This window comes from Perna viridis, chromosome 4, assembly GCF_037379345.1.
Source record: "Perna viridis isolate PV_CMFRI_1.1 ecotype Kerala chromosome 4, ASM3737934v1, whole genome shotgun sequence".
NCBI lineage: Eukaryota > Metazoa > Mollusca > Bivalvia > Mytilida > Mytilidae > Perna > Perna viridis.
The window spans coordinates 8,015,304-8,032,458 of NC_142448.1; the positions used below are offsets into that span (position 1 = coordinate 8,015,304).

Below are 17,155 nucleotides of genomic sequence, written 5' to 3' on the forward strand. Positions count from 1 at the left end.
ACTGGTTTGTACACCATATTGCACAAAATACAAAATTCAAATGAAAATTTTCAAAATAAAGTCAAAAATATGGCAAAAGGCAACTTTTGGGTTTATGGCCCCTTTACCGTTATTACTCAAAAGCTGTAAGAGATATCTGAAATCTGACTGAAAAATTCATAAGGAATCCAATAAGAAAAAACTTTGGTATAGGACCAAAAATGAACTATAGGCTCTAAAGTGCTTGAATTGCTCACCTGACAAACTGTGTCAGAAGGTAATGATACCATTTTCATCAATATCATTTAACTAAGAATAATGTTTATATATTGTTGAAATCCAAGCAAGTTCAAAAATTGGCCGGAAAATGGCAGCTATTTTAAAAGTCCAGAACAAAATTTTGCCATCACCATTCAACTCAGAATACCATGTTTCAAATAGTGAAATCCAAGAAAGTAAAAACAACAGGCTCCCAGGAGCCTGAATCACTCACCTGGTTGAATTTTGCCTTTTAAGGGCAATAAATTAAACAAGAAGTTGTCCAACAATTTTGACTCAAGAAAACTTTGATAAGACTTATCATAAGGATCATTTCGGTAAATGAAAGTCTAAATCTATCATAGTTTTCAAGACATTGGCTGAAAACTGTAAAAAAAAACCTGTCATTTTCCTATCAAGGGCAATAACTCTTATAAGAAGGTGTCTCGACAAATTTTATGCCTGAAGACTTTTGTAGTCCTAAAAATAAGGATCATTTCAGTAATTGAAAGAATTTGGCTAAACCTAACGGTTTGGGAGATATATGCAAAAAACTACTGTCTGACCCCTATGTTCTATTTTTAGTAACAGTGGCCATGTTTTTCGACAGATCAAAAAAAACCACGACAGTTCTATGCAGGATACCCCAAGGAACATTCATACCAAGTTTTGTTTCAATTGATAAAGTAGTGTCAGAGGAGAAGATTTTTGAAAGAAATAACATAAAAAATAGCAAAAAACTTTGAAAAAGGGCAATAACTCCAATGTGGCTGAACATGGCTGAACAGATTAAAATAAAAATTTGACCGCAGACAGATCTCATCATGCTGAACACTTTCATCCCCATGTCAAAATGTGGCTAAACCCAACCGTTTTGGAGATATATGCAAAAAACTATTGTCTGACCCTTATGTTCTATTTTTAGTAACGGCGGTCATGTTTTTCAACGGATCAAAAATCCCCACAACAGTTCTATGTAGGATACCCCAAGAAACATTCATACCAAGTTTGGTTCCAATTGGTCAAGTAGTTTCAGAGGAGAAGAGTTTTGAAAAATTGTTAAAGACGACGGACACCAAGTGATGACAATAGCTCAAATGACCTTTAGGCCAGGTGAGCTAAAAATTGGCAAGAAAATGTCCACCCATCCTTCCGTCGCACCCCCTCCCCCTTTTTGCTGCAAATCAGCTGTGGATATCATATTTAAATAATCATGATTTTAAAATAGTGAAGGCAAAAACCAGGAACAGCTGCATTTTGATCCTTATGTTCTATTTTTAGTAATGGTGGCCATGTTTTTATCAGATATGACTGAAATGAAGATCGTTTGTATCCAACATACTAAAAACTATTCCTGCAAAGTTTCAGAGAAGAAGATTTTGTTTTAAAATAACAGGCAAAAACTGGAAAAAAAATTAAAAATGACACTTTCAGGGGCCATGACTCCAACAAGAGTCAATAATTTTTTTCTAAAATTTGCACCAAGAAAAGATCTTTTTATGGTTAAAATATTTTGTCAATTTTCATTAATTACCAATTTATAATCATTTTCTAAATAATCGGCAAATACCAGAAAAAATGTCAAAAACAATACCTTCAGGGGCCATAACTCCAATAAAAGTCAACATATTTTTCTGAAATCTGCGAAAAGGATAGATCTTATTATGCTGTACATTTTTCCAATTCATAATAATCATCAATCTGCTATTGTTTTCTAAATAATGGCAAGTTGGAAAAATCAATAAAAATGACCCTTTCAAAAGCCATAACTCCAAGAATAGTCAAACAATTTCTCTGAGATTTGCACCAATGACAGATCTTGTCTTTACCTTGTTAATACAGTTTGAATTGTCAAGCAAGTTGCTATACTTTTCAAATAAATAACCAAAAAAACTGCAAAAAATTCTACATGGATTTTAATATAACACCTATTTTTCCCCTTTTTGGCCCTTTATTCTAAAATGGTAGGATCACAAACTCCAAATTTAATAGGAATCTTCCTTTAGTAAGAAGTAAACTTATGTTTAAATTTCATAACAATTGATCAACCACAATTAAAGTTTTTGTGCGACAACAAAGTGTCTACCAACGGAGAAATGACACAGACAATGATGATGACAGTGCCATATCAATATATGACAAAATTTTTTTTTGCCGCCATTTAAAAATGACACTCATGTGTCTTACACTGAGAAAGATAATCATGAGTACATACAATCATGGACATTTCCATAAAATAGTAAGAAAGACATTTTTTATAGTATATGTGTCAGTAACACAGACCAATAATCACAGGATACATACATGTTAATACAGGCATTGTAAATAGTGATTTGTTTCTGTAATATATTAACTGTAGACTGTTTACCTTGACCAAGAGTGTCCATGTCTTTCTCTCTTTTATCTGAAATAATGAAAAACACATTTAAAAGACTTCAGTTTATCTATACTGGCATTCATCTTATTGTGCAATTACTATGCAGATTTCTTCTCTTTGAAACTTGGACTGAACTATCATTATCCATTGTAATATAAGCTTAAGCCCATCACAATAAACTGCCTACTGATATTACATGCTACATATTAACACTATGCACCACTTAAGAACACCATATCTTTTGATAAGTGGAAAATTAGTTACTTTTTCTTTTTTTTATATAATAAAAGCACAACAGAGACTGATCTGTGATAATCAAACAAAAAGCAGAACAATTCAGTGTTTACAAGACCAAAAATGACAATCAGTGCAGTCTATGTTTCAAGTTTTAATTATATAAATGTTTATTTCTGAAATTTCATAACAGTAAAACATTTTCCATGTTCAGGGCATTATAGCACACCTGTAATTAACATCCAATTACCTGTAGAGCAAGGTACTGATAGGACTCTTGACTTCAACTTGGGCAATATCAACTTGTTCTAGTTACTACCACAAGTATCGATCATGAACACCAAAAACTTATCTTTAATTTAACATTGATTCAAATAAAATGGTGAAATATGGCAAGCCAAAGTGGACAAAAATCAATATTTTGTAATTTTAGAAAATGAATTTTTAATATTACAAAATCATTTTTTTAATATTAGAAAAAAATTTTTAATATTAGAAATTCATTATGTAATACTAAAAATGTAATAGCTTGTGGTAAGAACACAAAATGATTTAACTTGTGTACACTGGTTATATCTGTGCTTTTTTGGCAATTGTGATTATATTTTGATTATTCACACTTTCAAATAAATATCCTATTATGTCATAGTTCTTCACCTATTGAAGTTCTAACTAAGTCAATTAAATCATATCGTTCTATACTGTTAGCCAAAGCAAGGGGAGTTAATCCAGTTGCATCCTTTATATTTACATCAGCTCCAGCTTCCAGTAGTAACTGAGTTATCTTTTCTTTACCATCCAAAATAGACAAATGCAGTGGTGTCTGGAATCAATTAAAAATCCATTACATATATCGTATTTATATATATTCTAATGAACACTAATTGTGTATTGTTTTTCCAATTGAATAAAAAAAATTTGTCAAAATCAAGTAAATCCGAAAACTACATATAACACCATGATAAAAATACTGCTTATCAATATATTATGGCATAAAAATCTTCAATAAGCTGCACTGGTTTTAATTCTTTTTTATTTATTCCAATTGCTAGGTTATCAAGGACATCATTGTCTCTAGTAACTATATGTCATGGATATCTGGTCAGCAACAAGAATGAGGGGTACTAATGAAACAAGAGTGAGAAATACTAATGAGACAAGAGTGAGGGATACTAATGAGACAAGAGTGAGGGGTACTAATGAGACAAGAGTGAGGGGTATTAGTGAGACAAGTGTGAGGGGTACTAATGAGACAAGAGTGAGGGGTAATAGTGAGACATGAGTGAGGGAAACTAATGAGGCAAATTTGGGGGATACTAATGAGACAAGAGTGAGGGGCACTAGTGAGACAAGAATGAGGAGTACTAGTGAGCCATGAGTGAGGGATACTAATGAGGCAAGAGTGAGGGGTACCAGTGAGACAAGTGTGAGGGGGTACTAATTAGACAAGAGTGAGGGATACTAGTGAGACAAGAATGACAGGTACTAGTGAGATATGAGTGATGGATACTAATGAGACAAGAGTGATGGATATTAATGAGACAAGTGTGAGGGGTACTAGTAAGACAAAAGCAAGGGGTACTAATGAGACATGAGTGAGGGGTACTAGTAAGACAAGAGTGAGGTACTGATGAGACAAGAGTGAGGGATACTAAGGAGACAAGAGTGAGGTACTGATGAGTCAACCGTGAGGGGCACTAATTGACTAGAGTGGTACTAATGAGACATGAGTGAGGGTACTAATGAGACATGAGTGAGGAATAATAATGAGACATGAGTGAGGGGTACTAGTGAGACAAGAATGAGGGTACTAATGACACATGAGTGAGAGGTACTAGTGAGATAAGAGTGAGGGAACTAATGAGACAGGTGTGAGTGTACTAATAAGACATGAGAGAGAGGTAACAATGAGACAAGAATAATGATACCAATGAGACAGTATGAGGGGTACTAATGAGACAACAGTGAGGGTACTAGTGATACATGAGTGATGGATACTAGTGAGACAAGAGTGAGGGGTACTAATGAGACAAGAGTGAGGTACTGATGAGACAAGGGTGAGGAGTACTAATGGACTAGAATGGTACTAATGAGATAAGTGTGAGGGGTACTTACGAGACAAGGGTAAGGGGTACTAATGAGACAAGAGTGAGGGGTACTAATGAGACAAGAGTGTCAGGTACTAATGAGCAGATTTTTAAATGACTTGCTTTGAATTATAAAATCTACCATTTTCCATTTCTGACATACAATGTATTTCATTTCAATCTTTATCATCTTTGAAGTTAACAAATCTTACCATACAATTAAAACTCTCATTAGCTTGTATATTAGCATCAGCTGAAAATAAATAAACTTTTTAAAGTATGATACATGTGTAATATTGATCAAAACTAAATAACATTGAGATGTCATAAAATTGCTGTACATCAGCCATGCATAAAGTCATTCATGTTCAATGTCAAAGGTCACAAACCATGGAAAAAAACAAGCAATCTTGTTAAATTTTATATTGACACCACTGTGTCAGAGAAATTGATTGTTTCCTAAAGAGAATCCAAATTGAAACATACATTGTGTTGTTGACTCTAATATAATGAGTTTGGTGATAATTTTATTATTTTTACTTTTCCATTGCACTTAGTTATTTACCTCCATGACTGAGTAGAATCTGTAGACACTTATAGCTATTGTTAGATACACTAGTATAAACAGCTGTTCTGTGACATCGATCAGTCTTGTTCAGAAAGTTACTACATTCCCCTTCTAACAAACACACTAATAATTCATCCTGATTATAAATGGCAGCCTGAATTAACTCCTCTCCAGTAAAGTCAGACATCGATGTCTGTCATGGCATTCTTAATACACATGAATGATGGTTCCTCCTGAAGTCTTTGTACCCAGCAATTTTAACTGTAATTCATAATTGAACTACCATTTACAATAAATCAACTAGTATCACAATGTGAATACCTATCATACAATTTTTTTTCAGTACACCCTGCAAATAATTTAAAAGTAATCACATGCAAATTTTTAAAGAATTATCATACAATCTCTGAAATAAACATACATGTACTGGTGACTTAATTATGTACACCACTGTGAAAGTACTATTGTCTGTGGGGTACCAATTTTTGTGCTTTTTGTGGATAGGCCAAACCACGAAATTTAGTTCCCAACGAAAAGGGGATTTCCACTGATGTGTATTTTGAAAACCTCCGAACAATAAATTCAAGAATTCACAAATTTGTGTTTCTCCCTTAAGTTTAAGTGTTTGTAAGAATCTGGCAAAGTGGGAAAATCAGAAACGTGCACGTCAAAACCCCACCGATCTGACAATGTAATATCACTCAAGGATACTTTCTCTATTTGAAAAGCCCATTATTTGATCTCTGCATCACTGGCTTTGTGCAGAAATTTTCCAATAGAATCTTAGAAAAATGAGGTTTTCGACAGAATTATCTGCCTTTGAGATGTTCATTTCAGTGCATTTCAATGAAATGGGCCAGCATGATATGGAAAATCTTGTCTGTTTTCCTTGACTCTGAAGGTGCAAATAGTCAAATTACACTATCAAACAGATGGGTTTTCTCATACCATGTTTCACCTACTGCCTGATTCTTACAGGGGTTGGCACTTAATCCACAAAAATTGGTATTCACAAATTAAACTACTTTCACAGTATTACCAAATCAGATTACATAATCTTACAAGGATAGCAAGGAGTTTTGGTAACAGGAATTAACAAGACATACTCATAAGATTTTTCCTTGACCAATTCAATGCTTAGAAACATTCAATCAATGTACATCTCTAAAACGGTATATAACTTCCATTATATCATCCAACAATCATACTCAATACTACATAAATACTTGATACTTAATTGGCACAAACTCATCAACAATAAATGGTTGGCATTGTCTCCGCGCACACAACTTGTGTACTAGGAGCCACAGAGGCTCCACATACACAACTAGAATACTGCAATCTCATTGTTCAAGCGCATTTCCTTATTAAATGTACATGTTCATGGAGTGTGTTCATCCACAGGCAGAAGACGTTAAATAATAAGGAAAAGAGAGTCAATGGGGGAAATAGTTTTCATATATAATTACATTGCAATAAAATTTATATTTACCGATATGGACTGTATTTCCCCAATTGACCCTCTTTTCCTCATTATTTAATGGTTGTGCCTGTGGCACTCTATTATATATATGGCCACTATTTTTCCCCATTGACCCGATTTTCCACATTATTTGACATTTCGTTCATGTGATACATCCATAACAGGCAGGGATCAAGTTGACTGATACAGAAGCCTGTATGTATTTTACATTTTATTCCAGCAATAAAGTAGTATTTAAGATCATTGTATTACTAATTTAGGTCCCAGGTATTCGAAAATTTCCCCAGGAATTCAGGTGTATCCTATTCTGATTGATTGATTGTTGGGGTTTAATGCCCGAGTAGCAATATTTCAGCTATATTCAGGCAATGAATATGAAGTGGATGATAAAATGCACATAAAATGATGATGAAATGAAAATTGGGATGGGACACAAGGAAAAAGGGATTGACAAATTTTTATTGCCACTGGAAATAGGGTGAAGTGGGTAGGGTTGGCAATTTAGCCTCCTGTGGCCGAGCCCTACAGTTCCTACTCCAGGTGAATACCACAGTAAGGTTCTTTTACATGCAAGGAACTTGGCATCTTTCCCAACACGGTGCACCACTACGGATTGCAGTCAGCTTTTACATATTATAGCCATATAACCCCAGCATGTTACTCACCAGGGGTACCCCCTTCTACCACCTGGGGTACACAACCCAGTTGTTCTGTGGGCAGAGGGCCCAAGCCCCCGGCTAGGGTTCTAAGCACTAATTAGTTGCCTCTTACGACAAGTTTAGCACTGCTGCGGGACTATTGTTTTGACACCCGGACCCGCACAGGATATCCTATTCTGTCTGACATGTACAATCCTTGATGGCATCTTATTGCATTTTCAAATGTCACATTCCAAACCCATTGAAATATGCCAGACCACAGGTACTATCTGGTGAAAATTCATTCAATCCCATGGAAAATTTGGATTTCTTTAGTTACCTATATATATGAAAAAAGAGGACACACTGAGGGGAGACGCTTGCAAAATTAGGGATTCAGTACTGTGTAATTTCAAAGAAAGTCCAGTTTTGTGTGCATGTCTAAGTTAAACTAAAAGGATCATTAAAATAAAATAATTAAATATTTGGTGTATTATCCTCAAAAATAGAGACATACATAACAAGATCTAAAATGTTTTTGATTATCCAGTTTTTTGATAAAATCGTCAAATTATATAACAAAGTGTTCTTGATCAATGATATTGCAGTATTTAAGTTGTGGATATGAAGCCTCTGAGGCTCCAATCACATGGGCTTGTTACAATTGATGGGTTGTTATATACCAGAGCCCTGATAATGTTTATAACCCATATAATCAATTGTAACATGCCCCTGAGCTATGAGTACACAAATTGTGTATGCAGAGACACTGCCTAATTATATCACAAAGCACATCTATACACATTTTGTGTAAGAATGAACCAAAAGAGGTGGCAATACTATTTATAAAGTCAGTTTACAAGGGAAATGATCATTCATAGCAGGAAGTTTCTATGAACCTTGTGGAAGGTTCAAAATCAGGGATGGAGAAAACAGAGGGGGAAATTGAGACTGTATCAGTCTGACATGTAGTGTGAGGAAATGTGTTACGAATCCCAGTTAAGATCCAGAGACAAGGGTGACACCTATAGTGGTCTCTGTGGAAGAAGTCACTAATGAGGAAGTAGGAAAGTATTTCTTTGGAGCAACAACATGCAGGGATATTCCCCCATTACTTCTAGTCAAACACTATCATGAAATTTGGACAAAAGGCCTTTAAGCCACTAAGATAGATGAACACAAATGTGATCACCAAATGCAACCAGATGTCCATTTTCAGAATAATTTGAACAAGGAAGGATCCAATGAAAAAGGACTCATTGCCATCATGGGTGATGAACACACAGGAGATACCCCAATGCCACCAACTATTCCCATTCACAACAGCAGAGACCTATTATTAAAGAGATATAAAAAAAAACTTGTTAGGGTATCAATAAAATTATCACGCAGCAGAAAACGAGATTCTCTGACCTTTTCATTAATTTACCAACTACTTTTTCCCTTTTTGATAAAATGATTTGAAATACACAAATGTAAGTTATAGTAGACACCCATAAGACATAGAAATGGGAAACTGAAGATTTTAGTCAATTATCTTTAAATACTAATATGTTAGGTTAATGTGAATAATGAATTTAATTTTTAATTATTTTCATTTTCATACAAAATGGGGGGGGGGGAACTTGTTTTCAATACTTATTTTTTTTTGTTTTAGTAGTAGAAAAACATGGTATGTACATGAAGGTAAGATATTGTAGAATAGAAAACTGAAGATTTTATTTCAATATTCTTAATACTTTATTAGTTGTGTTCATTTTAAGTCAAATTGTCATTGTCAATAAAGTGAGTATAAGACCTTGTTCTACGCCGCAAGATAATGCGAGATTTCAGTTAGTTGCAGATCTCTTTAATTACAGGTCTATGACAACAGTTACTGGTCCCATGGAAATGGACTTATGTTGATCAAAGGTGACAAACATACAGGAGATCCCCCAATGCCACCAAATATTCCCCAGGCCACTGTGCTATAATTTTGGCCAAAAGAGCTGTACTATGCCAGTAAGCACTGTGCTGTTTAAAAATTATGTTGAGAACAATAATCCCATTCACAACAGTAAGCGGCCCATTAGAAAGGTAGATGAAAACACAGGGGATCCCTAAATGCAACCAGGTGTTGGTATCACCATTCATATCCAACAAAGGTCCCATGATAAGGGCCCTATGTCCATCAAAAATGATGAAAACACAGGAGACCCTCCAACAATGATGCTAGGTTTACCTAATCAGGGATGGGCGGTATCCAGGGAAAAAGGTCTAAAGCCCACCACAGTACAAGAGCACACTGGGGACCCCAATATCACTTGAGATGCACAAGCAGGAAGGGGAGGCTATAAACACTCTTCAAAAAACAAGAACTGTAACTATTAGAAATGTGTTACTAGGGAATTGTTCCAGAATCCAAGGGTAAGGATTTAAGGCCATTTTGCAAACAACAATAACTTCCCTTGGAGTTAACATTGAGGTCAGAAAATTATATCTGGTGTACTATTGCAACTGGGAAAGTCACATTAGGTAAGCAAATAGGGTGCAAGGGTAAGGATCTCTATTCAATGTGGTGTGTGATCCTCGTTGATAGGAGTCACACAGTCCTGGGATACAAACTCCAGGGAGCAGTACAGCTGCCCTCAGTTCTCAAACTGAGGCATTCACTTACAGCCCAAAGAAATTGTAAATATCCCCATCAATGTACATAGATTGCACTGTTTGTTGGTTTGTTGCATCGTGATTGACCCCTACTTTCTCCCAAATAGTCCGACCCCAGAACTTTTCAGGTAAAAGGAGGAGGAGTGTTGTGCATATGTTACTTGTAAGGCTACCAAACTGCTGTTAAGCAATTCTCATGTACGTGCAGAAGAACTGTATATCCCAGAGAGGGAATTGTATCATGGAAGTGTACAAATGTAGTTTAAAATACATTATATGTTACCCCCACAGAGGAAAGTATTGTCCTTTGAGTGTAATTTTTTTAGTTTATGTAGTATCAGGTTATTAAGGTTTCCAAGAGATACTATTTCTACAATAATGGGTGGGGTGGATTTAAAAAAGCAATACAGTTTAGTCCATATTGATGGCTGGCACTTAGTTGCTTCAGAATCAGTTCTAACTCACTGCACTTCTCCTTCATGGAACTATTCTTGTCTGCAATAATTTTCATTGAAAGAGTGTCATGTCATGCTTTGATATTTTTTCCATGGGCAGTAAGGGGAGGGCCTTTAAATATAATAATAAAACTGAGAGAGTGCAGTGGTTGACCCAAATCTTGGTCAGTCTTGGGAATCCCACAGATGATTACACTGGTTTCCACCTAATTAATTAGGTACCAGTCTTCCAGCTTCAGACACTGACCAATTAAGAGACATGACATTTTGCAAGTCACTGCAATAATACAGATACTGGAGCCCTAGAAGCACCAAAAGTACCAGTTACTTCATATAAAAAGAAATAGCGCATTTAAATATTTACGGATGATATTCTACATATATAATGTAATGTATATTACGAATTTACATTGACAGTCATTGTACTGTTTTTGTTCATGCCATAACTATTTACTGTAAATGTCTTTGTGCAAACAAAACTGTCTATTGTCTATTGTACATAATGATTTCATTCTTACCATCGACGTTTTGAACTTAGTAAAAGGTCACCTTTGTCACATTTTGGCTTAATTGATATAAAGAAATTCACGATGCAAGGCAAATATCATATGATAACTTTCGATTTCTAAATATAGCAAAGTTGAAACAAAGTTGTTAATTCGTACCTTTGATTTGATCGGCCCATATCCGACACTCTCCAAAGAAGAGATTGTGGAAGACCATAAATTTGTGCTATCATCTTTTGGTCTCTCTACCAAGGACGATGATTGTGATTTACCGTCTATAGCTATGTACTGGATTCTTAAACTCCACAAGAATCCATACAAACAACGTTTCACAGCAGGATCTGCAAAATGTACCACCAAATCTCTTTCAAAACTTTAAACTTCTATACTCACAGCTGTCAAAGAGGAACTACAGTCCTATCACAACACTTGTTACAACCATAGTGGTATTAATTCAATCTGGATCTTGAAAAATTCGAAAGACCTTTTGGAGACAATCAGTTCAAGACTGTTAGAATATAATAGCATTAAAACCTATGATTTTTCAACACTGTATACTCCTATTCCAATACTCAGTTCAAATCCCGACTTAAAAACATTATACATCGTTGTTGTTCCAAAAAAATATGACACACCTAGATATTACGAGATGAGCATGAGAAACTCCCACTAGTTAAAAATATATTAAATAATCTGTTAATTGCTGCTTTGCTTAAGTTGAAGGTATTAGTTTTCTGATTTTTAGTTTCCCTCACCTAAATATGTAAGTTTTATAAGCATTGCAATGCTTCCTTCCGGGGCTATTTCTTCAGTGGAGTGCTTAGAATGTATGATTAAGACAATTGGCATGATGAACTCTCTGTCTTTACTTAGCAATCATTCTAATGGCATAATAAATGATTAAGTTTCACTTTGGTTACCGTTGAATGTATTTTCCGAAGTCACGTCCCTTGGACTTAGAAAATTTCTCGTGGAAAATTATCTAAACTTCAATAATAAATGTAATTTTTGTAGCAAATTTGGTATCAGCATACAGGAAAGTGATTCCGGAATCGAATTAGGTAGGTGTGACATGCACAATTTCAACTTGAAAGTCGTTACAAGCGGTTGAAGGGCGATAATCCGCGGTACCGCTAAATCTCCAACTTTTTGTATGGCACATCGTTCTGACCCCAACCCGACATATCAGTATCCAAATAAAAAAGAGGAGGGTTGCAGGGTCAGAGGAAATTCGGACTAACTTTGTAAGAAATAATTCCAAATCATCTTCCAAATATACAGAGGAAGATGTTTTCAAAATGCCGGAATTTTTAATCGACAACATACATGTATTTGTCCAGTGTGGTGGACGCGTTTTCAACAAACGGTCGGCATTGGGAACTAATTGTGCTCCTCTACTAGCTGACCTATTCCTTCACTCTTATGAGGCTGAGTTTATAGCTGATCTGATCCGAAAGAATCAAATCAAATCAAATAAGTTTTATTTTAAGTCGGCAAGTTCACTACAACAATACATCATAAGCTCTTGAGCTTTTATAACCAACATAAGGTACATAAATAGCTATACAGTGCATGCATACATGTTATATACATTGACAAAGCAATAAGACAGACACATATAGCACACCGACAAAAATAGCAATTTTCAAAAAATCAAGCAAATCAAGTAATGGAACTATAAGAAAAACTGGCAGTCAACAAAACAACATAAATAAAAATCAACAAAAATATGGTTTCGGGGTCGTATTTTTGTTGATTTTCTTTATCTCAGTTTCCGCTAAATAAATGACGTATTATCTTTAAACAATCCTAATTTCGGGGATTTGATACATCGCATCTACCCCAAAGAGCTTGAGATAAAGGAAAACTATTGACCAAACTTTACGACACACGTGATGACTTTTCATTCAGAATTGTCAAACTTCCTTTCATCTATGTGGCAACATCCCTTCAGCACCTGCCTACGGAGTGTTCATATCACAACTCATACGTTACGCCAAAGCTTGCCGAAACTACGCAGACTTTTTGTATCGCGCTAGAATTCTAACAAACAGGCTTCTGAAACAGGGTTATGTTGCAACAAGATTGAAGTTATCACTACAGAAGTTTTATGGTCGTCATCATGAACTCGTGGATCGTTATGGTGTATCCATCTGCCCCATGAAAACTGATTTATTCAGTGTGTCAAAGTTTCCCTTTCCTCGTTTGTCTATCCCGGACTTGACTATGAGCAAGTCGGCGGGTTTTTCTGGAAAAACAGAGGACGTTTACCCTACCGAAGCACATGGTCCGTGCTCCCAGTTTTTAGTGGAGTCAGAGTTGCTCATTCATGCTTTTGTTACTTTGTATGTATGCTTTTAGTTACTTTATGTTCTTTATTGTGTAAGTCTGTTTTCCATGTATAGTCTTGGTCCAGGGGGATTACATTTTTCAATTACCGCTATAACCTTGGTTCCCTTGATTCTTCTTTAATATAAATTATTGTGTATAAATGAACGTAAGGAGTCCCTTCCTAATTTGGATACACCCTTTTTCCACTTTGTCGGCAAATTTCGTATTTTCTGTTATTTTTATTTACCAATTTACAGCCATTCTAAATATATTAAACCGTCAAGCAGCCATGTTAACTGGTTAATTGAGAAACGAAACGGAACTAAATCGAAATCTGTTAAGTATGAAAATCTAATGAATTGGTAAGCATAACAAGTACTATCATTAAAAAAATATAGCCGACGCAGTAAATTTGTTTTCTTTACTTATAATTTTCTACATTTTATTCAGGAAATAACACATAGCATGCAATTTCAATTTCCGGTACCATTTTTTCGAACGCCACTGAGTTATCAGTATTTGGCCAATCAGGAAACATAATTTCGATCAGGTGACTTGCGTTTCTATGGAAGGGCGTCTTTAAGGTCAAATGGTAAAAAGCGAAACTATACCGACTTCGTCGGAAAAACGAAAACTAGATAAAACATTGGTACTTGTAAACTGAGAAATCAAACGCAGCGAAGCGGAGCGAAAACGAAATGCTACGAAAACAGACGAAATCAAAAGAAATCCAAAGAAAACTAACGGTATTGATAAGCATATAAAAGATAAAAATACTGGTAAACTGAGAAATGAAATAAAACAGATCCGAAACGAAATCCAACGAAAACTAACAAAATTGATAAGCATAAAACACAAATACTACAAAGAAAGCAAAGAAGAAGAGGATGATGATGATTTTAGTCCAAAATTAAAGAGCCCCATATGAGCCATATGAGGCATAGCTGTAAGTACAAACAATTGTAATTCATACAAAATATGCATGGCTTTATGTAACAGACAAAACACAAGTCTTCAGAACGACGTAACCGCCTTATGTTAAATACTTTTTTTATGGTGATGAGCTATTTTCTCTATAGTGATGATATTTGACATGTGGGTTGACCACCTTACTCAGTCGTATATGGCTTTATTGCCACGGCGGGCCCACAGAGATGGACTTTAACTCAATGATTTCTAGATACTTTTGTTGTCGGGGCCTTTCAGAACTTTTTTACACTTATTGAAGACCTTTTGGTAATCTCTGTAAGGATTTACTATTTTTGTTTTTTTTCTATCATTGACAACTATTGTAAAACACATTTGACTATGTTTTATCAGACAGCTGTAGGTTAATACACATGCAATTTGTACACTCTCCACATAAAACATATAGCCGATATGTACAAAAAATCTTATATATTTCGCTTCCACCATTATACATGTATTTCAAGACATTGGAGAGTAGTCATGAGAAAATGATCATCACCGCTGAGAAAAAGCTCAACCCCCCCCATAGACCTTTTTCTCGGTGGTGATGATTGATTGATTATTGGGGTTTAACGCCCAAGCAGCAATATTTCAGCTATATTCAGAAACATGAAATTGATTATAAAATGAACATGAAATGATGATGATGAGATGGAAAAAGGATGGGACACAAGGATAATCGGGTCGACAAATTTTGAATTCCACTAGAAAAAAGGAGGGATGGGTAGGGTCGGGAAATTTAGCCTCCTGAGTGGGAGCGCAAAGGTTCCTACTCCTATCGAATACCACAGCAGGATTCTTTAATGTGCGAGGAACGTGGCATCTTTCCCAAAACACGGTGCACCACTATGGTTTGCGGTCAGGTTTTCCGTATTATAGCCTCACAACACCAGCATGTAACACACCAGGGTACCCCATTCCACTACCTGGGTCACACAACCCAGTTGCTCTGTGTGCAGAGCGCCCTAGCCCCCAGCTTGGGTTCTGAGCACTATTAATCGCCTTTTACAAGCTTAGCGCTGCTGCAGGCCTACTTTTATACACCTGGACCTGCACGGGGCTCAGTGGTGATGATCATTTTCTATATGGTGATGAGTTTTTTCGGTATGAGGTTTTTCATTATGAAGTATGCTAATATGAGTTGTTTTATTATGAAGTATGTTAATATGAGTTTTCATATCATGAGGTATTTCATTATGAGGATTTTTAAAATGTGATTTATCAATATGGTGATGAGGTGAATTGACCCTACGGTATTGCAATAGAAGTGAAGTAGGATCTATTGTCGTCACATACGGTAAAATATTAGATTTAAATGGGTTGTATATACATATTATAGAAGTCTAAATGACGTGACGACTCTATACCATACTATCTGATACTGTTTTAAGATAGTCCAGTTTGCTTGTTTTTGTCTAAAACACACATGGGCGGGAAAAGTATCATATAATGAAGAAGTACCATCACATAATGATCGATCGAGGCTGAAGAAAAAGTACCTCATATTGAAAGAGTATTTAAGGGAACCAAGACTCTAGCGGAAATCAAAAGAACGTAATCCAGGAACAAAGACCAGACAAACACAACAAAGAACATAAAGCAACCAAAATAATACATACTAAGTAACCAAAGTAAATGAGCAACTCGGACTCCACTAAAAACTGGGAGCATGGATCAGGTGCACCGGTAGGGTAAGCGTCCTCTGCTTTTCTGCAAACACCCGCCGAGTTACCAATAAAAAGTTAAGTTCGAGGTAGACGAAAAGGGAGAAAAGGAAAACTATGACACGTTAAACAAATCAGTTTTCATGGTGCAAATGGATACATCGTAACGATCCACGAGTTCATGACGACGACCATAGAACTTCTGTAGGGATGACTTCAATCTTGTTGCAAATATAACCCTGTTCCAGAAGCCTAATTTTAAGAGCATGATACAAATAGTCTGCGTAGTGACGACAAGCTCTGGCATAACGTATGAGTTGTGATATGAACACTCCATAGGCAGGTGATGAAGGGATGTTGCCACAGATGAAAAGAAAGTTGACAATTCTGAATGAAAAGTCATCACGTTTGTCGTAAAGTTTGATCGATACTTTTCCTTTGCCATCGATCTCTAAGTGTAGGTCAAGATATGAGGCTGACTTCACAGTCACAGTGTCTGTAGTATACTTTATCTCAAGTTCTTTGGGGTAGATGCGATGTATCAAATCCCAGAAACTAGGATTGTTTAACGATAACTTTACGTCATCTAAGAATAGCGGAAACTGAGATCAAAGGATCTAGCTAAACGATGCTCTTTCTTTCGGATCAGATAAGCTAGAAAGTCAGCCTCATAAGAGTGGAGGAATAAGTCAGCAAGTAGAGCACAATTTATTCCCACTGGAATGCCGATCGTTTGTTGAAAAACGCGTCCACCACACTGGACAAATATGTTGTCGATCTAAAATTCTAGCATTTTGAAGACATTTTCTTCTGTATATTTGGAAGATGATTTGGAATTATTTTTTACGAATTATGTGAAATCTCTACCAAGAAGTATATATTTGTATCTAGGTGTACCATCTTTTTTGGAGAAACAACGCTGTATAATGTTTTTGAGTCGAGATTTTAACTGAATATGGG

At 35.7% G+C, this 17,155-nt stretch overlaps 1 protein-coding gene across 8 annotated transcripts in view; it reads right to left on the bottom strand.

Annotated features, from left to right (window-relative positions):
• Positions 1-11,355, bottom strand: part of LOC148618712 (leucine-rich repeat serine/threonine-protein kinase 1-like) — a 48,026-nt gene extending 36,671 nt beyond the window's left edge. For 7 of the 8 annotated variants that reach the window (XR_015921415.1, XR_015921416.1, XM_088577886.1 and 4 more), the window contains exons 1-5: positions 11,244-11,355; positions 5,501-5,764; positions 5,148-5,188; positions 3,506-3,671; positions 2,606-2,641 (exon numbers count right to left, since the gene is read on the bottom strand). Coding sequence is in view for 6 of the 8 variants with exons in the window: in XM_088577886.1 (XP_088434012.1) it covers positions 2,606-2,641; positions 3,506-3,671; positions 5,148-5,188; positions 5,501-5,690 (433 nt within the window). In the remaining 2 variants the exon portion in view is untranslated. Of the gene's footprint in view, positions 1-2,605; positions 2,642-3,505; positions 3,672-5,147; positions 5,191-5,500; positions 5,765-11,243 lie in introns of those variants that run through there. The other variant, XM_088577888.1, reaches the window with a different exon arrangement.
• Positions 11,356-17,155: the final 5,800 nt, after the last annotated feature.